The sequence below is a fragment of the Podarcis gaigeae genome, assembly GCF_964106915.1.
Source record: "Podarcis gaigeae genome assembly, chromosome: 14".
Taxonomy (NCBI): domain Eukaryota; kingdom Metazoa; phylum Chordata; class Lepidosauria; order Squamata; family Lacertidae; genus Podarcis; species Podarcis gaigeae.
The window spans coordinates 24,483,493-24,505,554 of NC_139690.1; the positions used below are offsets into that span (position 1 = coordinate 24,483,493).

Below are 22,062 nucleotides of genomic sequence, written 5' to 3' on the forward strand. Positions count from 1 at the left end.
ATTTAAGAAAAATGTGCAGAGGATTCAGAAAACTGCCTGCATCACACTAGCTGCTGAACTGGACAGCAGCTATGTATTCACTGCCTGTTTTGGAGCATGGAACAAGGAAGCTGCCTCATACTTTGTCCATCTAGCTCAGGGTTGTCTACACTGACCAGCAGAGGCTCTTCAAAGTGCCAGGAGTCCTGACTCTACAGCTGTTTAAACAGAGGGTGGGTGGGTGGGTGTTTTTCCTAGTCTACCTGGAGATGCTGAGAATTGGACCTGCAACTTTCTGCACTCAGAGCAAACGCCCCACCAGTGAACTGCAGCCCTTTCCTAGACAGAGGAAGCTGCCTTATATCAAGTCAGATCATTGGTCCATCAACTCAATATTGCCCACACAGACTGGCAGCAGCTCTCCAGGGTTTCAGACAAGAGGGTGTTCTAGGCACCGAGCCTGGGCTTCAGCATGCAGAGCAGCCACTCTACCAATGAACTATGGCCCTTCCCTCCGTTACCTCTTTGGGGGAACTAGAGAAGGGGACATTCAAACTGCAACAAATATATGTTCACGAGCCGAGCCCTCCTCCCAAAGAGTAAAAGGAATAAAATCCCATTTCCTGGCTTTATTGTAATCATCAAGTGTTCTGAACTAACCAGGGGAGTTGCCCCCATGTTTAGTTGCTTAATCCTCAGCGTCTTGACTGATTCAGTTGAGACACAGAATCATAGAATTGTAGAGTTGGAAGGGACCACGGGGGTCATCTAGTCCAACCCTCTGTAATGCAGGAATTTTTTGCCCAAGGTGGGGCTTGCACCCATGACCCTGAGTTTAAAAGTCTCGGGCTCTTTACACTGAGCTACCCCAGGTCCCCCAAACTCTCCATATGTAAGGCTGCTGAGTTTGACATGAAGTCTCGGGGTCTTTGGAGGGAAAGAGTAAAAGAAGCAATGTGGTTGAGCAGTTGAGTGTTGGAACAAGGAGCAAAGCGAGCCGTGTTCAAACTCTCCATAAATATCCCTGGGTAACACGTACATCTAACCTACTTCACAGGGTTACTGTGAGGATGAAACAGGAGCAGGAGTCATGGATGCAGGCAGCAAGGCTAAAGGATGTTACATATCAAAACTGGCAGTAAATAAAACTAGGTCAGGGGCAGCCCATGCAGTGAGCGCCAGAATGTTAGCACTTAAATAGAGAAGAAAACCTGATAACTGAGGAAAATGAACAAAACGGTACAATCCGAGGAGAAAGGAATAAGAGATTTTCTTTCTTAGTTCAGGTATTTTACACAGAAGGAAGGTACTCAACCAAATGTACAGAGGTAAAACTCCCTCAGAACTATACAACCAATCAGTGCACATGCTACTACAGTGAAGATCATGCAACTCTACCTGGTTGCTAAGCAACACCCCTTGGCTAGTTGACAAATTAACAGAAGTAACCCTTTAAGGTGCACACTGAATGATCCTGGCCTGCTATTGGACTTCCATGTCCAGATACTATAGGACTCCATCTTCCACCAACCCTGGGCAGCATGGCCAGTTGCCAGGGATGATGGACACTGAAGTCCTGCAGCATCTGAAGGTCACCACATTAGCTATGCCACACCTTAAAAGGCTATCAAAACACAACTGTTCCGTTTCACAAGGGAGAAGAAGCTAGCATGTGCCCAGCCATTGTTTGTTTACCTACAACAGGAGTGGAACAACTGTTTTCAGCCCAAGGGCCATATTACCTTCTGGGCAACCTTTCATTGGCCACACACCAGTGGTGGGTTGGGCAGAGGCTGGTCTCTACACAAAGACATCCCTCTTGTGTCTTCCATCCAGACAAGAAAGAGGCATTATCAGAGTTCAAACACATTTTCCAGCCAGACAGAAGCAGTCACCAAGAGTGTGGGGAAAAACGGGCCAGTGCTGGGTGCCACCTGGTGAAAGTTCTGAGGGCCACATAGAGCACCCCAGGGCTTGAATTTCAGCCTCAGGCCTTTCTTCCTAATCCTAGCTGCAATGCAGGAAGCTGTGGTTGCTCAAGTGCGAGGGAAATGCACTCTGCATGTGCCTAGAGGCACTTTTCTAGTGATTATTCTTCTTCAGCACATTTGTGACGTTCCAAATTGGGACAGGTGAGGGCATGCCAGAATCCCAGTGTCCAAACCACATTCCGCACAAGCGCCCTGCAGGCCCGCGGCACTTTTTCGAGCAGAGAAAAGGCAGGCAGACGTAAGGCCCACGCCACCCAAGCCACTGCATTACTCCCAGGAGAAACGTGCAGCTCAGGCGTGCTGCAGGCCCCACGGTAAGTGCCACCCTCCATGGTGTGGCACCCAGTGCCCCCTGCCTCCCCTAGCTATGCCTCTGCTGAAGAGGGTCTGGGAATGCTAGCTTAGAGATCAGTTGGTGCTGCCAAGCAAAAAGTAGAGTAACCAAAGTTTCAGCTGGCACCCTCCTAGCTGTGAACTGATCTGTAAGAATTACCAGGAGTTTTTCATGGCACAGAGATTAATATCTCCATTTTCCAATTTATACAAATCAATCTGATACTAAAGGCATAAGAGCAGACCAGAGTGTGTGCTTTCTGGGTCGGTGGCAACCCGTGTTAGGGAGAAGTGGGGATAAACGTAATTAGAATATACATGGGCTACTTTGTGGTAGATCAGTATCTCAATGGGCTACCAAAAATAAATGATCTAGGGCTGGATAGGTCCAGATTTTCCCGCATATTACCAGGATTTCAAAGGCGGAATTGACGTCCAGAGGGGGATTTCCGAAAGGTGGTACTACAAAATTTGGGGGGGGGGTTTTCCAAATTTTGAGGGGGGGTTTAACAACTTTCAGGATGCCCTGGTTTTTACTTTTTGAAATAGGGCAACACTAAATAAGCCAAAATAGTTATTAGGGCAATACCTTTATTAGACCAACCAAAAATGTCCCCAAAATAGTGTGCAAATATTTTGAGTATTTTGTGATCATTTGGTTGATCTAATAAAGATATTGCACTAATAAATGTTTTAGAATTTTTCTTAAGGACCAACAGGTTTTTAAAGTAAATACAGGAAAATAGACAGCATTTGAAAAGGCTCAGCCTCTGCCAAACACAAGAGCCACAGGCAAGATTTAAATGGGACAATGAAGCTACTTTTCCTCCCCAGAGAAATCTAAAGGGTTTTCAGATTCCTAACACAAACCACATACCGACAGTCAAAGGACCTGCAAAATTAGCCACACACCCAGTTCTGTGATGCATCTTTTGGTAGAAAAGGGGATTTCCCCTTCAACTGCTGGAAGCTGCTATTAACAAACTTAAAAGAGGTGGTGCACATGCCTGATCTCTGAGCGCATTTCATAGACACGTCTCTCGAGCAATTTCATCCATAAGAAAGTTGCTCTGTTTATGTATATTCATCTGAAAATGTAGTACAGTACTAAACTCAAACTTTCGTTGGTAGGGGTAGCCAAAGTGGTGCCTTTCAGATTTTGTTTGACTCCAACACTCATCAGCCTCAGCCAGCTTGAACGATGAGGATTATGATTATGATTATCATCATCATCATTATTATTATTAAGGAGGCCAGGGCTGCAGATCCATAACTGACGAAACAAAAACATAAAACATACTAATGACAATTCCAAAGCAGATATAGACTGGGATAAACATCTCCACTTAAAACAGGGGTAGGCATCCTAAGGCCTGTGGGCTGGATGCGGCTCAATCGCCTTCTCAATCCAGCCCACGGACAGTCCAGGAATCAGTGTTTTTACATGAGTAGAATGTGCGTTTTTATTTAAAATGGCAGGCATCTCTGGGTTATTTGTGGGGCCTTCCTGGTGTTTTTACATAAGTAGAATGTGTGCTTTTATTTAAAATGCACCTCTTGGTTATTTGTGGGGCCTTCCTGGTGTTTTTACATGAGTAGAATGTGTGCTTTTATTTCAAATGCATCTCTGGGTTATTTGTGGGGCATAGGAATTTGTTCAATTTTTTTCCCTCAAAATATAGTCTGGCCCACCACATGGTCTGAGGGAGGTTGAACCGGCCCACGGCTGAAAAAGGTTGCTGACCCCTGACTTAAAAGGTTTGTCTTCAGAAGGTACAGAAAAGGTAACAGATACAGCTTCTGTCTGATAATTAACCTGAGGGAATTTCCAAGGGTCAGGTGCCACAAAGCTCAAGTCCTGGTTCCTCTATTGTGTGAATTGACCTCCTGCTAAGCTGATATCTGCAGAGGACAGTGATGATGGCCCTTCTCTCCTCCAAGGACACCTGAAGGCTCTCTCAAAATGACCATCTTATTCCACATTCACTCCATACATGTAAAGCATCGTGATGCAACTTTAAACAGCCATGGGTTCCCCCAAAGAATTCTGGAAACTCTGTATCATGAAGGGTGTAGATCAGAGAGCTATGATTCCCAGAGTACCCCAGGGAAAGCAACTGGTTGCTCAAAGCGGTATCACGGTGCTTTAAATGTATGAATGTGGCCTTAGCATCATGCAGCAAAAACAAGAGATTTCTTGCGGAACCTTGAAGACTAAAAAACTTACTATGGCATAACCTTTCAGGAAGTTCCTTTTCTCCCCCATGCGACACACTGTCACAGCACACTTTTTCTCATGGTTTGCATTGCTTTTAGGAAACTTTCTCATAACCGTTTTCCTCTTTGTGCCCGCCCACCCCAAAAAAACCCTCTAGGATCCTCATATTCACCCTCTTTTTCAGTTTCCTAATACATCACACAGGCCCGTTCCCAGACAGCCACTGAATGCAAACTGGAGGGGCCTGACTCCCAAGCATACGCCCCCATAGGCTGCTTTTGCTGCAAGGCCACAAGATTTCCGTTGTTCTGTGACATCTGGAGTTTCAACATCCAGAGGGGGAGTTGCTTGGATTTAACCCTGTGAATGTGGCCTCCATCAGGGAATAATAGGTTGCCAGGGATACGGATGTTTTACTGAGTGAACAAAAAGTGCAGCAAAGAAAGAGATCAAGCATAATGGCCCATCACCACCACCCATGATTAAAGAGCATCTCTGACAACTTCTATAGGAAGCCTCTTCCCAGTTCACACTCACTAAAGAGAGAGGAAAAACCAAAGGCTACTTTAGACTCAAAAGATGAAGTAATTGTCCCAGCAATGTGATGGGGGTGGGGAGCACCCCAACAGATGAGAGCTTACTTTCAAGTTACACAATACTTTTTTCAGGCATAAGCATGGGGAGGGGGAGATACAGGGTTGCATCCAATTGAAATTAACGGCCATTCTTAACTTAGGCCCATTAATTTCAGTGGGCCTAGTTTTGAGTATAACGTAACTGAATGCAACTGATTTCTGGGTGTGACATAAATTGGGTACACACGACATTTTAAAAACACACTCTTTTCCTCAAAGAATTCTGGGCACCGTGGTTTGTTTAAGGGCTGCTAGGAATCGTAACTCTGTGAGGGGTGAACTACATTGCCCAGAATTCTTTGAGGGTGAAAATTTGCTTTGAACGCACATTGAAGGTGGATAAAACCCAGGCTCAAAGTTACACACACACAAATTCATGGAAAATGTTAACTTGGTAGAACTTTGTGTTCTTCGAACCCAAACCAAGGAAATTCAGCTTTTAAAATAAATAAATAATAATAATAATAATAATAATCTTGCTTTCAATGACTGCAGAAACTCACGGCCAGAATCTTGAGCAACTATAATTCTAATTAAAGAAGTTGTATCACTTCTTCAAGTTTTTGGTCTGTGGTATCACTGGCTCTGTTAAGACTCTGACCTACCCACAAACCACAACTCCTCACAAGAATCTTGCAAACTCTTGTCTTCTTGAACAGGAAGGGAAACCAAACTGAGTAGGGTTAAGCATAATTTCTGAAATTGTGATCCATCTCTCTCTCTCTCTACACACACACACACACACACACACAAACACACCTCTCACCACCTTTAGGAAGCAACACTGGTGTGAGTCACAGCCCACAATCAAGCACTTCTACTGGAAGCAGGGTCAGGTAGTATGGAATGGGCGGGGGTGGGTGGGAATCATTTCACAAGTTAATTAGTGACCAAAAAAGGCAAATCAATCTCAAAGAAGCTGAAGAGTAACACTTTTTATGAATGTCCACTAATAAAAAGCATTGCTATTCAGCATCCTTGAGACCGATCTGCCTTTTTTTGCCATTTTCATTGGTTGCTTCCTGTTTGCATGAATGTATGCAAGTATTTTTTTTAAGAACAATAAATGCAGAGTGATTGCAAATACAACATTAAACAAACTTGGAAGTTTTGCCAAACACAAATAAACCTGCTAAATTGGATCACTTTCTGAAGCATCAAAAATGTTTCCAATATAAGCTGGAAAATTCCTGACACAACGTAGCCTAATCAAATTAGACTAATCTGCATAGGACAATTTTCCAATTCATAATTTTACATTAAACCCACATCACCAGGTTCGCTGTAGAATTAAGCCTAACCCTAAACCATTGCCCATAAACCTGGGAAAGGGTTGTAGCTCAGCGGTACAACACCTGCTCTGAATGCAGAAGGTCCCAGGTTCAATTCCCAGCATCGCCAGATAGGGCTGGGAGAGACCGCAACCTAGAATGCCAGGTAGCTGCTACCAATCATTCTATGCCCTATGATCAGAGTGAACAATACTAAACTAGAGGAACCAAAGTCAGCATAGAGCAGCTCCCTATGTTCCCAGGCTGCCTGCTTTGCAGATGCCACAAGGGTCTCCCTGAAGTGAAAACAAGCTAGCTTGGTACCCATACCCAATGTATTGTTGCATGCCACCCCAATCTCTGAGTAGTGGGTGATTTCAGGTGCCTACCCAGGGTTCAGGGATGCAGGTGGCGCTGTGGGTAAAAGCTCAGCGCCTAGGACTTGCCGATCACATGGTCGGCGGTTCGAATCCCCACGGCAGGGTGCGCTCCCGTCGTTCGGTCCCAGCGCCTGCCAACCTAGCAGTTCGAAAGCACCTCCGGGTGCAAGCAGATAAATAGGGACCGCTTACCAGCGGGAAGGTAAACGGCGTTCTGTGTGCTGCGCTGGCTCGCCAGATGCAGCTTGTCATGCTGGCCACGTGACCCGGAAGTGTCTGCGGACAGCACTGGCTCCCGGCCTATAGAGTGAGATGAGAGCACAACCCTAGAGTCTGGCAAGACTGGCCCGTACGGGCAGGGGTACCTTTACCTTTACCCAGGGTTTAGTTTCCTCAGAATGAGGAACAGAGGAGACTGTGGTTTATATAGGACAGGCATAGGCAAACTCGGCCCTCCAGATGTTTTGAGACTACAATTTCCATCATCCCTGACCACTGGTCATTAGCTAGGGATGATGGGAGTAATAATCCCAAAACATCTGGCGAGCAGAGTTTACCTATGCCTGATTTAAGATATATGGTTTATTTACACACATATACAACCTAAGCCTATGCTAGAGGTGCTGAAAGCATTAACACCCCAAAGTGGTCTTGCTTCTCCCATAGCCAGAGAGTTGGATTCAAGCAGAAATCAAGCATGTCTCTCAGGCTTTGGCCTGCCTCCTGCTTCTAGCTTCTACTCTGGACTTTGTATTTCTAACTACCAGCCAGTTGAGGGGGGGCACCTATTTCGCCTCTGGCACAGAGCCACTTCCTTTGTTACCTTAATGACCCATACTTAGGGAGCCATTACAAAGAAGCTGGCCTGGCTATTCCAACAAATTAATCCTTGCTTAGATTTTAACCCTTGCTGGATCCAGGGATTAGAAGGGAGGGCATACAGCCTATCTTCCCTCCAAATTGACAATATCTTACCTGCATTCAGACTGAACTCTTCTGTGCTCCCCTGGAGTTCAGCAATACCAGCACTGGAATTGAGAGTTTGGCTAGCTAGTCTTTTTGTTTTCGCTGCTGTTTTTGATCTTGCATTTGCACTTCATTAAAAGCTTAAAAGTGGCATCTTAAAGGCTTAACATATTTATTGTGGCACAAGCTTTCACGGACTAGAGTCCATCAGATGCAAATCCCCTTTGAAATTTGCATTTTCTCTCTAGTCACTGTAGTACTGAAGCTGACTTTTTGACTCTGTCCTATTTGAAGCTGTCAGCATGCCTGGTGATTAATTGTTGATTCTTAAAAAAATATTTATTGTGAGCCGCTGTGGGCATGGTCTGCTAAAAATAATTAAACCTCAAAAAGATGGAAACTACCCAGGTGCCTAGGCAAATGTGCCTGGAAAGCAATGAATCATTTGTAGACGAGCAGCCTACCAGATTTAAGGTGCACATGTACCAATAGATCAAAATAGTCCTGATAAGAGTAGACAAACCTACTGAATATCACCCACTGGCGTTTACCATTTCATGTGTGAAGTGCCCACAAGACGGATGAAAATTCACAGAGCAATTAAAAACTCAGATCCATATTCTGCCATTTTGGGGTGGGAACAGTTTTGATGACCGAACAATTACAAATTGAGGCAGGGTTACAGGGCACACAAGTTGAAAACCTGCAAGTCTGCAATCAGGTTATTTGTGTACACAGAGTAAGGGCTTTTTTGTTTTCCTGTACTTGTGTTCATTGGCATAAGAGACAATGGCACTTTAAAGTTATGCAGAATGAGGCCATTCCTCTTCTCTTCATTAAACCAGATCCAGTTACTTGGGCTGCTTCTACATTAATTAGCAGCAATTGCTAGCTTGCAAACAGCAAGAATGAGGCCATCTGTGACTCACATCTCAAACAATGGGGAAGTCAGAGGAAGGCGGAAGACAAACACTAGTCTTGTGACATTCCAGATCTCTTACATCTTTAACTGCATTAAATATGTTCTTCACAGGCACTCTTCTGACCTATACTCTTCACAAGGTAAACCTCTGATGTAAAGGAGAGATCAGGGTGAGTTTTGCAATGATTCAGAAAGTTCAATGGAGCACCAGACAGGATCCAAAACAAAAAAGTTTGGGATTAAGTAGCAAGAGTTCACAGTACAGGAAACACAAACTTTTCAGTTCAAAGGTTGCCAAAGCACTACCAGCTGGCTTGAATTGTTAAGGGAATATCACCTATTTTGAGGAAATATGTGTAAAATATATAGAATGCATTTCCCTAAACACCTGAGGGAACAACACCTCCAAAATTATGAGCTTTCCAGGATAGGCAATGTGGCTTTTCAGCAGCTGTGAATGCGGACACCTATGTCATTATTAAATCTCAATTTGAAACATTTCAGCAAATGTTTGTAAAAGTGCTTCACCTGAATTATTCCACACCTGGCCAGGTGCCGGGGATTATAGGGTATTAACATAACCTTCCTGTTGTGAAATCCCTGTTTAAATTTGATCTAATGTGTGAGGCTGCCCCAAATAGCAGTCTTCTTTCAGTATAAAGGACTGTGTTCTCCTTTGTTAAACTGCAGCCAGATCAGACATAGTTAAACATACACACGTTCTGTACCCATTAAAGCAAAATAGCTTAGGGAGAAATGGTTGGGTTCTCCCCAATATCTGACGAGACTGCCGATGAAGTGTGCTCTAGCCTGAAAAAAAGCTCGTTCCTCAAAAAGTATGTTGCCTGAAAAGCCATTCTCTTGCTATTCTTCCAAAAATGGTTTGAGCATAAGGGGAAGTAGATTACTCAAGGGAAAACCCAGCATTTTTTAGCGGCATATTCTGGTTTATTGGTCATGTTCCACTGGCTATGAAGACGCACATCCTTTTTTTATTTTGCCATCACACAGTTTTTGTTTCGTTTTTTTAAAAAAGCTTCATGCTTTTAAAGCGCTGTGTTGCTCTCAGCCTCTTGCTTTCCAGCACCGCAGAAGAAGTGAGCACGCTGCATGCAAAAGGCTTCTTTCTAATCCGCCCTGGTTGGCTGGAGCAGGCAGAAAGCTGTCTGGCTGTGAGAAATGAGAGTACTGTGATGTCATCAGGAAGGCAGGGCTCCGGCTGACACAGAGCTCTGCCGTTGTTGACCCTCCTGTTTCCAAGTGAGCCGGCAGCCAACCAGAGCTCTCGTCCAGCCCAAGATGGCCTTTGAACTATCCACCAGCAACTTCCTGCTGTGCTTAAAAAAAAAAAGAGTACACAGTGCAATGCAGTATGTCTGTCAGCTCTGCGGCACAAAGGAACAGCCATTTTGTGACAAAGCAGACCTGCAGTAAAATGCTTAGTGTTTTCTTATTTTGCTCCGACCCACCAAGCCCATTTATTCTCCCCCAAAATAAATGCTTTGTGCCTCACACCGCAAGAGATATTAAGGCCCCCCTCCCCCGCCAGTAATTCTCTCCCTCTCTCCCCTCCACCCTCATTGCTCATTGTCCCCAGCTAAAAATCCTCATTTTAAATACGAGTGGTGCTTCATAAAATGGCCGCCACTAGCTGAATGTGCTTGTTAACAGAAATCTGCAAGATGCAGCTTACAGTTACTGCTTACAGCTTTAATGAGAAATTGCTCTGGAAATAAAGCCCCCAGCCTGCAGGGAGAGCGTTAGCGGGCATAACAAAAATGCTATATTAACTATGTGTAGTCTTAACTAGTTTATAGATTGTGGTGCATGGAGGAAAACATAAAATGTTGCCATACCGAAGAATTTGCGATGTGAGCATGCATTTCGAACAGCACAAAAGACAAGTCTCAAACAGCTATTTGCAAGAAATCGTAACGTTATGCAGACTCCTCTCATGTGTTATTGAATGCCCCAATCCTGTGTACTGTTTACCAGGACTCCATTGGGTACAGCAGAGCTTACTTCCAAGTAACAACCCAATCCCAACTATGTTTACTTGGAAGCAAGTTTTCTTTAACTTATACTTAGGGTCAGGTTGTGCAGCCTCATGGAACAACTTATGTATAGGTAGTATTTGTTGCAGGTGCTCCCATCTTAAATATGGTGTAGCTAAGGATCTTGCAGGAGGTGCAACTAACCTGTGACCATCCAGAAACTGTTGGGACTCCCAACTCAAGCAGCCCCGGTAGCATGACCAAGGATCAAAGATGATGGAAAGTACAGAACAGCAACAGCTGGAGAGGCACTGGTGGCCCATCCCAATCAACAGCCTACTTGGGGGTGGCACCCCAGTTAGCAAATTCCCTTGCCAGGAAGATTAACCTGGTATCTTCCTTCCCTAGCTTTCAGGCAGCAACAGGAAACATTTTCATCGCTGAAAAGTGCTTTTCATTAACACAAGACGCCCAACTGTGTTCAACAGGACTTAGTTCCGCATAACATGCATCGGACTGTGACTTAAGCCAGGTTTTAAGAGGGAGTGCATTTCTCTATTCTTTTTAAAATATTGCATTGTGTTTTGATTTTCTGTTTTTATTGTAAGCATTGCAGAACATTTTGACATGCAGTGGTATGGGAATTTAAAATTAATTGGTTCATGAGCATATTGGGAATAATATGGTTCCATGACAAACCTTGTGTGAAGTTCTTAATAGCTTGGGCTTTGAAAGAAATCTTTTTTCCAAACAACTGGAAGTGTTCCAAGCTATTTATAACCTAAACCAAAGGTGGGCAACCTGTGGTCCTCCAGATGTTGGACTAAAAAATCCCTTTGGCCCAGTCAGTGTGGCCCATTGTCAGGAATGATGACAATTGTAGGTCAACAGCATGTGGGAAGCCACAGGTTCTCCACCCAACTTAAACCATAACAGGTTTTGTTGCAGAATATGCCACCACAGCTTTTACATTCAACATACTTGCCCATAACCACATGAGAATATTCACTGTTCACTCACAGCATCCACTTGTTGGGCTAAGAAGTGTGTAACATTATAATTATGAATAGGATTAAAGGTTATAAAACCAGAGAAACTATAGTAGGCAACCATTGTGCAATGACAAGCTGCATCAGAACATGGACTTGAGTTGTATATTATTTGGGATTTTTATCCCATCCAATATAATAGCATATTGAAGAAGAGGAGAACAACAAGTGACCCTAAAGATCATGAGCCACATAGAATCCCTATTCCAAAACTGTGGAGCAAGTATTAGAAAGCAAAACTTCCTGCAAGAACAAAATGTGTTCTCAAAATATTTCCCGGTAGGAATTGTGTTCTCTGCATAATGTATTCTTGTGGACCAAAGCATAGGAAACACTTAGGGGAAAGAAATCTTGAGCCAATTTTTGCATGGTGGGGGAAGCAAAGGAAGGTAAGTTACTTCTTTCTCCTAAAAACAATATAAGGAGCATGGGACTAGTCCCATCTCTCTGTCTCATATACACATTTACCCACCCTTCAACCAGCACCCCAAGCTTATCACTTAACTCCCAATCAAGAGAGGCCTTGATGTAAACCATCTATGACACGTTTCTCCACCCCAATCAGATACAGAAAGGAAGTTGCAAGTAGGATGTGTGTGTACAATTTTGAGGTGGCCTTCCTAAAAGTACTTTCCCCACAGATACACCTTCTACAACATTGAGACAACCAACAGCTCAGAAAATGAACTCCAAGGAGGAATTGTTTACAGTAAATATTGTTTTTTCCATTGGTCCCCGTGAGAAAGTATTGCTAGTAGTAAATATCTTCCTTTGAAGAACTGCAAGGGGAGGGGGGAGAATAGGGATCTTTATTTCAATACAAAAGGTGTTAACATAATGCTTACCAGGAAAGCAAAAGTTCATGTGTGGAGGTTATGCAAATAATATACCCATGGGGAAGAAAAAAAGGGGGGATGTCAAAGGGGTGGTTAATCTAATTTTCTAATTCAATTCACATTTCACAGCTTTTTAAAGGTTTAGTTTGCTGCCCCTCGCGATACTAAACGCCTTTGTTCAGTTTATCAAATTTATTACTAAAATGCAGTGGGTTTCTATCAACGTGGATTAACCGATTAACCAGCTAATTTCAAAAACAATGTTGTTACCAAGTCAGCAATTTGACTTTCACAACTGCATGTCTGAATTGTGAGTTGAAAATTATGGATTCCTAAAAAGAGATCCATGCTTTCTTGTACCTAGGTGTGGGAATCAAATGGCTTTTTCACCCCCATCAAAAATTGCAGCTGCCTTCTGTTTTAATCATCAATTAAATATATCCACATCCACTGTAATATTTTACATTGCTTAAACTTTGAATCTCTTAGTGCATAACATACTATAGGAAAACACCCACAACCCCTAGGGTTTTTCTACCACATGGTATTAATTCAAATTCTAATAATCTATTGAATTAAAATCTAAACATCACAATATATCATTCATACACTTACAACAAGGAACAGGTTGGTACACAAATTATTTTCAGGATTATAAACACAAAAAAGCTGAAAATGGGATTTTAAGTAACAAAACAAGCTAGGGTCAGTAAATATGTTGCAGAAAATTATCATCAGAATTATCAGGGACACACAGCTAGAATTCCCTTGCTACAGGGTTAAGCAAAAAAGTGACAGATCCAAATTAAAAATATTTTTATTAGACTTGCCATCCCAACACCTGGAAAAAAAAATACACAAAAAATCCCAAACATAAAAATTTACTCCAAGTTAAAAAGAAAATAGACAAGATTCCAAGGTGTCCCACTTAGTTCATTTCTCTTTTAAATGGAAGAATCTACTATCAATGGGGAAATCTGGTTAAAGTGTATCAAAATATATTAAAATACCTAAAACAGTATCAAAGTTCTGTAAAGCCAAATTGAATATGAAGCAAAGGGTGTCAACCACACACACACGTTCTGGTTTTTATTATAAAATGAATTTTTTTTCATTCATAAAACTTTGTGTAGTTTCTTATTTACAATACTATCAGGCTTCTGTCTGGCCTTCAACTAAAGTTTAGACTTCACAAATTCTTCAAAGGGAAAAAAATCCCTTATATGTAAAATGGTGCAATGCAGCAGTGGCTATATAGGCAAGGTCATTTTTCACAGCACAAAACCCCTCAAAAACACAAAATTCAGAAGCTAAAACTTGCATAATATACAGGAAAATGTTCCATCTGTAGAAAGGTGCTTTACCTTTTAACTATGGCATGGGGCCTTTCAATCACACCACAACTTCCAGAAATTGCAACCAAAAAAAAAAAGAAAATCAGGGTGTGGCATATTAGCAAGCTCAAGGTCACTCCTTAGGAAAAAAAATCAAAAGCATTGAAATATATATTTTGTTTCTCTCCTGGTGGTAACCCAAGGGTGTCAAAAGGTAAACAATGAAATCAGGTTAATAAAAAAATAATAAAGTTGAGAGATCATACCTCGAAGCATTGCTGTGGACTGAACCCTCCTCTCCTTGGCTTTTATCCGTATCTCTCATCATCTTTTTATTCTTAAATATTTAAGAGAAAGGTAGAGAGGTGGCTGTGTTTGCTTTGAAGTCCTGTGCCCAGGTATTTACTGTCAAAAGTTGAAAGAAAGGTAAGGTCCCAGTTTGTGCCTATGGCTTTCAATACCAAGAACAAAGTCCTGACGCTGCAATGGTATTTGTTACAATAATGCAGAACGCTGATCAACACGGGGAAAACGGATAATATTATACATTAAAAAAAAAAAAAAAACCACGAGGGTACACAGCCCTGGGGAGCATCCTACAAACTTTCCTAAAGTAACCCTGGAAGCAAGTATTCTCGGTATTTTATTGCGTCATTCCAGGGTCGTTTAAACCGGTCGAGGGGGGGAAAAAATCAAAAGTATTCAAAAAGGACAAAAAACCTTCAAAATGGTAATTAATAATCGCCCACCTACCTGATTCAGGCACCGGCGCCAGGTCCAACCCGATATTAGTTTCGGGTCGTGGGAAAACATTAGCTCCAAAATATTTCAACGGCAACACGGAGAACGAAAGAAAAAAGCCGGATTTCTTTTGAAAAACAATAAAATAAGGCGTTTAATCCCAAACGATCTGCATTCGTTCAATTGCCAGAGGCGATAATTAAAGCCAAAAGATGGGTAAAAAAGATCCGGAGAAAAAAGCTCATTAAGAGAGCGCACAAAAATGGAGGTACGCCATGGCTTCCAAGCTAGGAAAAACAACGACCTGGGCTGCCTCCACGGCTGCTTCTTTCCAACAAGGCGAAGGGAGAGCGCCCCAAAAAGCTGCTTTTCTGCCCGAAAAACGCTCGATGCCCCCTACGACAGTCCCCGCGAGAGGCTAGGGGCCGCAGGAGCCCCCTGAGGTAGCCAAAAAGTTGGGCAAAGTTGCGCAAAAGTGGCGGAGGAGGGGGGAAAAAGCAGGGAGGCTCAATGCGCTCTCCAAGGCACAGCCGCCATCTAGAGCTTTCTTCCCAGCTCTGAGCTCTGCCTTTGATTGACACTCTCTACATTTACCCCACAACTCAGGTGATGTACCATAGACCCACCCCTTCATTTCCACCCAAAAAGAGAGGGGGAGCCTCCACCTCAAGGGTGCATACCCCCCATCACTGGCATCTTCATACCCAACTCCAATCTGTGGAGGAGGCAACTTAACCCCATCTGGTTCAGACACCCTTTCCAAGCCAAAAGAGATATTATTGGTTGCTTTTGTTGGAGAGGATTGCCTTAGATCACTGTCCTTGGGCTAAAATTACTTCCTCTTTGGACAGGAAGTTGTGGTGTAGCAAGCCATTTTGAAGGAATGGAAGCAAGAATGGTATCCAGTGGGTTGGCACCAGTGGTTCACATGGGAAAGCTAATTCCCCCAAAGGGTAATTTTTAAAGCAATTCTTCAAGTAGCTTATTTCTGATAGGCACTGAGACACAAATAGCCCAAAGCCATTAATTGTATAAAAGTAATTCCAATGGGCACAAAAAGAGTTATCTATTAGCCCTTTTGACTCAGTAGCGCCACCCTGGTGGTTCTATTTGGAAAGGCCAAAATTGTTGTGCTGGAATTCCAATTTGCTGGTTACCAAGAGGGTGTAAAATAATTCTAACATGGTCATGGTATTATGACCCATTTCCTGAGCTCTTCATTTCAGCCACACTCCAATGACAAAAGCTTACATCTCAAAACATCAACAATTAACAAAACTATTTGGAACTCCTATGGAAAATGTGGCACAAGAGTTGCTTGTCTGTCCAGTGACCATTCCCTTCCTGATTGGGATATTGGGTATTTGTCCTAACCCCAAACATATGGAAAGCATGTTATACCATTGAAAAGTACCATGGATGGACAAATGTCTATCCTCCAGTGACAGAGCAGAAGGTCCAAGCAAATGACAAGTTCCATCACTAGAAACAATCTGTTGCCACTTCCCCACATTATTTCAGCCCAACAAAGCTAGTACACAATACATAATTTCAAGTGAGCAATTTGAAGAATTTAGTTGAAAATTCTCTACAATGGAAGAAGGCTAATCTTGAAGGTAGGTTCCAAGTCTTCAAATTGATGAACACCTTTGGGTCAAAGTTAGTGGCCACCTGAGATTCTGAGTAGTACCTCAAGCAGAATTAAATACCCAAGGAATCACACTAGTCAGAATCTCAGGTGTCTTGCCTAAACCCAAACCACCACTAGGCAAGCCATACAGAATACACATTAAGAATGGGTAATTGGGCAACTGCCATCTCTACAACATTAATATCAGAAACATGAACATCATACCCATCAATAAAAATCTTCAACAGCAATCTGGCAGTTTAGATCAAGTTTCCCCTTAATGATTATTCACAGCAGTGTCAGAAATAAAATGGACCTTCTAACCCCAAAATTATGTATCAAGTTACTAAGCTACCAGATCTGAGTTACTTGGTAGACATGAAGTGGCAATAGGTATTCAGTAATACGATAAAATGCATAAGGTTAACTTTAATGGTGTGCATAGGCAATTATTCAACCTAACTTCTTTATCTAGCTAGGGTTGATTAACCAACATGGTAGAATCAAAGCATTACAGATTTGTACAAACAGCAATTCATTTAAAACACTGTTAAGTATGATCAAGAAAATCAGACCCACATACCACACCATAAGGAAATAAAACTATAATTAAATGTTTAGAAAAAGAGTCAGTTTTTCAATATGTGTATATTATCCAACGCTAGAGCTGTCATAGGAGACTCTAGGTCATAGTGTGATGGTGAGATGACTCCACATATTTGTACCATTCTAAGATAGTGGCATTGTTCTGAAAATGTCTTGCTGACATCTACCACCATTTATCCTAGATTAGGCAGACATGAAACCCTTAGGAGGATACAACCTTTTGCACCTAGCCAGAAAACACAGAATATAAAGCCCCAACCAAGAATAAGATCCTACTAAAAACAGACAGCAATCTGAAAAGTTAGCAAGTATTTGAAATATCATTTCACAAAATATTAAATTATTTCGGTAATCAAACAGTTCTTGTCAATACAACCAGTGACAGGAAAGATCAATACATTAAGAACCTTTAAGCCTGAAAGACGACAAACAAGATAAAAATGTAAAAAAAACCACTTTTATTTAAGCCATTTAAAGTAGCACAGCACTTCTGCCAACAGGGGAGAAAAGTATGCATACATTCCTGGTTTGAAAATTCAGTCAGCCCATTCCATCCCCAATATCAAATAAGCTATATTGGAAGGGTCAGAAATCATTTGATTTTTTTAAAAATCCATTTATCAGATGATCATTAGCCCAGATCTTCTCTGGTTTAGATTATACTGAAGTTCATCCTAAAGTGCCCCTCTTGGTTGGACATAATCAGCAATCATGCAATAGTTCATTCCTCAACCTCTCAATCTGTGGAACTGCCATCTTGATTTGGAACTCGTTGTCTCCCTTTGAGATTCTTCCTTTGTCTGGACTCTTTATAAAAAAAATTAAAAGAAAAATTCTGTTGGAATACAGGTAATTTTATCCTTAAACAACATTGAATTATCATATCTGAACACATTTTAATGTATTTTCAAATAACAAAAAATGTGAAAATTAGTGACGTCAGAGGAGCATTTAAAAGGTATTGAGAAAATTACCAGCCATTTTCCAAGATTGCTATAGGGAAGGACATAGGCAGATTTTTTTACTTTAAACCACGAAAACAAGAAAGGAAATGTACTGGTTCTAGACACAGTCTTTATGATCATGAGATTCACAACAAAAATACTATAAGGAATATTTTTTTTAAAAAAATCCATAAAAGAAACATTTTGTTTTGAATTCATAAAGTTTTGTTCAATTTCATACAATTCTGTGTGGTTACACATTTAATTCATAAGGTGCACAGCTGGCGAATACATCACTTCCCAAACTTTTAAGAACTATGGGTTATGCTACATGCCAGTCAGAAGAAAACTGAGTAGACCTATGGCTACCTTATTTTTATCCATTTCAATGTGCCTGCTCTGAGAAGAACTAGCATGGGACACAGCCCTAAATATTATTTAACTTGTTGAATCTGTGTGCTGCCCTTCATCTGAAGATCACAGAGCAGTTCACAACATAAAAATACAAATTTAGAACACAAAATACATAATATTCTCCCACGAACACATTTAAAACGCCATAAAATCAGCCAAAGGCCTGGTTATATGTAGTTCAGTTTAGTGAACTCCCACACCAATGGGCACTACACCTGGATGTTATATAGATGCAACAAAATGAAGATTTCAAATAGCCTTAAAACATAAGCAATACAGTACTACTAGGGGACTAAACAAGTTCTGCTGTCCTTACAGATTTAATAAGGACTGAGGAAGTCATGGGAAGGTGTGGGCAGAGAACATTACTAGAAGGTAGGACTGGCTAGAGACTAATTTATCTCAGCTTGGTCTTTGGTTATATGACTGGCCCCAAGATCCAAATGAAAAATGGATTTGTTTCATTTTGATCCCTGTGAATAGTATAAACAGAACAGCAAAAATTTATAATCCTGCTACAAATTCCAAGAGGAGTAAGTATTCCCTTCAAATTAATTCTCCTGATTTAAGAATGATTATTCACCAGGTTCAATTCTATATTGACACCCAAGGGCAACCGGGTGTTCTGGATGGTCTGGTTTTGTAGCCCTTTCACATTTGCCACCTCCTTCCTGTGCAGTTCTTAACTGTACCCATCTGTTACAGTGGGTGTGACTGTGGTCTCAAGGAATAGCATTTAAAGAATGAGACAGCACCAATTATGGTGGAGAGATCTTCAGGGTTTAAAGCGCTTTGAAGTATGTGGGGTTTTTACCATCAAGCAGTGTATAAATTTTATGAAATAAAATAAAAAAGGATGATTTTAAACTTGTAGCACATTTGTCAATACAACAGAATGTTGTAATAATATTTTGGCTCTCGGGCAACACATTTTCTTGAAATTACAAATTCAATTTTGAAGAAAACTTCAAATTTAAGCTAATTTGTTAAATCATGTTGGCACTTCTCACAAAATCATTGTCCAAATATTAATGTACAAACGGTAAGATTATCAATATCAAGACCAGAGATTTCCTTACTTCAGGTTATAGCATAGAAACCCTGCTGCAGCCAAACCTGAAACATGGAACTATTCAAAATTTAATGAGCAAAAAGTCTAATAATATAAGTGAGTACTGAAGCTAGGCCTCACAGAACACTTAACTGGTTCGCCCAGATATAAAAACATTTCAAGTGTTTTTTTCAGCCCCAGAAAAAATATTTTGATCTACCATTACCACAATGTTCTGTAGATGCATCAGCATAGTAGAAGACCATAGCCAGACTTATGGTACATCCACAAAAACTCAGGGCAGCACTTGTCTCAAAGTAGGTTATAGGAAACCTATCTCCATTTCTAGAAACTACTATCTGCTTTCTTCATTTAGTGATCCTATCCTCCAATATACTCTACAATTATGGCATACAGAGCAGTTTACCACTCCTTTGTATCCATTTTTCATTGGGTCATTCCAACAAAAAACTGGTCAAATATAAATTCAGCCAAGTCGTAACCAAGTATTTAGTGATTACTGACCTGCACTAGGAGAGCAGAGATGAAGAACCTATGGCCTTCCAGATGTTGTGGACTACCAACTCCTATCAGCCCTAAACAGAATGGCCAATGGTCAGGGATGATGCGAGCTGCAAGTCCCAACAAGAGCAGGGCCATAGGTTCCCTGTCTTAAGAGAAAACTAAAAAAAGTGTTTTGGATCAAGGTACACTAATATTGCAGTATTGACCTTCTTCCACATTTTATTATTTAGTACTTTCAGAAGGATATACCTCTACAAAGGTTCTTTTAAAATCAGCAACATTGTAAACTGAAGTAAAGGATGCAAAATAAGCTCAGCAGCATTTTAAGTGTGTGCATAGATATTTTAGGAAGCTATGCAGCATATTCAATACTTTGCTTCCTATAAGACTGACGGTTGAAAGTAGCATGTAGAGGTCAAGAGAACTAATTAGCAGTGTTTAACAAACATTTACATTTTTGTCTAAATATAATGTTAAGCTTCAGGTTTGACTCGCATGTTGATACTTTGCAAAGTGCCAAGATAAACACACATTTGGGTTATTACTAATTGCTACTGGCAATCCATGGTAGATACAGAACATGGAAAAGGAGAAGAGTAAAGAGACCGATGGTGAACAGAAATCTCTAAGAAACACTTTTGAACTTGTTAGCAACAGGAAGACTCGTGGGGTGAATAATGTAAAGAACAGTCAGCAGGAGATCACAAATTAAAGGCTGACTTAGAGCAATGTTCCAAGGAATTCTGTGTTTCCTCAGAAGCATAACAAGATCCAAAATGGTGGGCAAGCTAATTGAAAGGAGGACTGCTAGGTGAAGAAAGATAGCAAATTATGGATATCATATACCAATATTTTTATGGGGGGGACACCTCTGGATTTTCTAAGACACCAAGATGTCTTGGACTGCCTCACTCTGGATGCCAATACCAAACTCCCTCCAATGCAACAGGCATAGAGGAATGTTGGGCAGGTTCTAATACATAGATCTCTGTGTCATTCAGGCTTCATCATGTTTGGTGTTTGTCTACCCTAGAACATGCTCAGAATCCCATGCAACTTATTGGTTGCTCAGCAGGCATGATGTGGAAAGCCTCCCCTGAAGACAGAAGGTTTGAAGGCACTGGTCTTGACAGACGTTTATTGAAATATGGCACTCAATTCAAAGCAACCAATTCCGGATAAATGTCATAGTTTTGGAGTTAAGAATAGCTTGATAGCATAAAAAATGCTGAATAATAGCACTTTAGTACAGGAAGCACTTTCACTCAATGACTTATAGTTACCAATTATGAATCTAAAATCTACTGCTAAAGTGGAATTTCAAATATACCTGTTTGAAGAATACTGCAGTATGCTTAAGAATATGGCAATATGCTGAGAGTTATGCTTAGGAATTAGGAACTTAATAGTTGCAAGAGTCAACACAAGAGAGTACCAAACGAACTTAAATGTCCTAAAAAGTGCCTAAGTGGCATGAGGTTGTTGAGCAAATGAAACTTAAGTTCTGGTGGGGTGGCTAATCTGCAGCCCTCCAAAAGCTGTTGGAATACAGCTCCCATAGTTCCTGACCATTGGTATAGTGATAAGAGATGAAGTCCATCATCATCTGGAGGGTCACAGGTTCCCAATCTCTGCTCTGAGCAAAGCCACAAAACACCTCACACCTTAACAGCTATTTTAAATCACACCACGTAAGTGGCATCTGTGAAGCAAGCCACTCCATGGCGGAGCTACCATATACTGATCTAACACTAGCCTTCTCTATATGTAGTGGGTCACTTTAGAAGAATGGCTATCCATATGAAGGCAACGTCCACTGCATGCTATTTAAAGTGGCTCTCCCACACAAGTGCTACTTGTGTTCAGTATGAGAGCATTTTTTTTCTTTTAAGCAAAATCAATTTTTCTTCTCCAAAGACTGAAAGGTTTCCCACCACTCTCAAATTAATTTAACAAGTTGGTACCCTGGAACAGTAGTATACATTTTTGATCACCAACATTTGTGACTATAGGAAATATAAGGGAAATAAAGCCTGGACTTCCTAAACTTAAAGGAGTGTCTAGCATACCCTTCTTTCTGCTTACTGCACAAAAAGATGACTGAAAAAAATCTTAAGACGTATACAAACCAGTATGCACATTCAAAAGGTTCAATTTAACAGACATAAAGTGACAGAAAGTATTCTAGAATGCTTACAGGATTGCAAATATCATAGCATACTTGAAAATTAAGAAATTTATGT

The 22,062-nt window shown here is 41.2% G+C and overlaps 1 protein-coding gene across 5 annotated transcripts in view; it reads right to left on the reverse strand.

Annotated features, from left to right (window-relative positions):
* CHD2 (chromodomain helicase DNA binding protein 2) overlaps positions 1–15,453 on the reverse strand; it is a 64,279-nt gene extending 48,826 nt beyond the window's left edge. For 2 of the 5 annotated variants that reach the window (XM_083713044.1, XM_083713045.1), the window contains exons 1-2: positions 14,662–15,397; positions 14,175–14,313 (exon numbers count right to left, since the gene is read on the reverse strand). Coding sequence is in view for 3 of the 5 variants with exons in the window: in XM_083713042.1 (XP_083569168.1) it covers positions 14,175–14,236 (62 nt within the window). In the remaining 2 variants the exon portion in view is untranslated. Of the gene's footprint in view, positions 1–14,174; positions 14,314–14,661 lie in introns of all 5 variants that reach the window. The other 3 variants (XM_083713042.1, XM_083713041.1, XM_083713043.1) reach the window with 3 other exon arrangements.
* Positions 15,454–22,062: the final 6,609 nt, after the last annotated feature.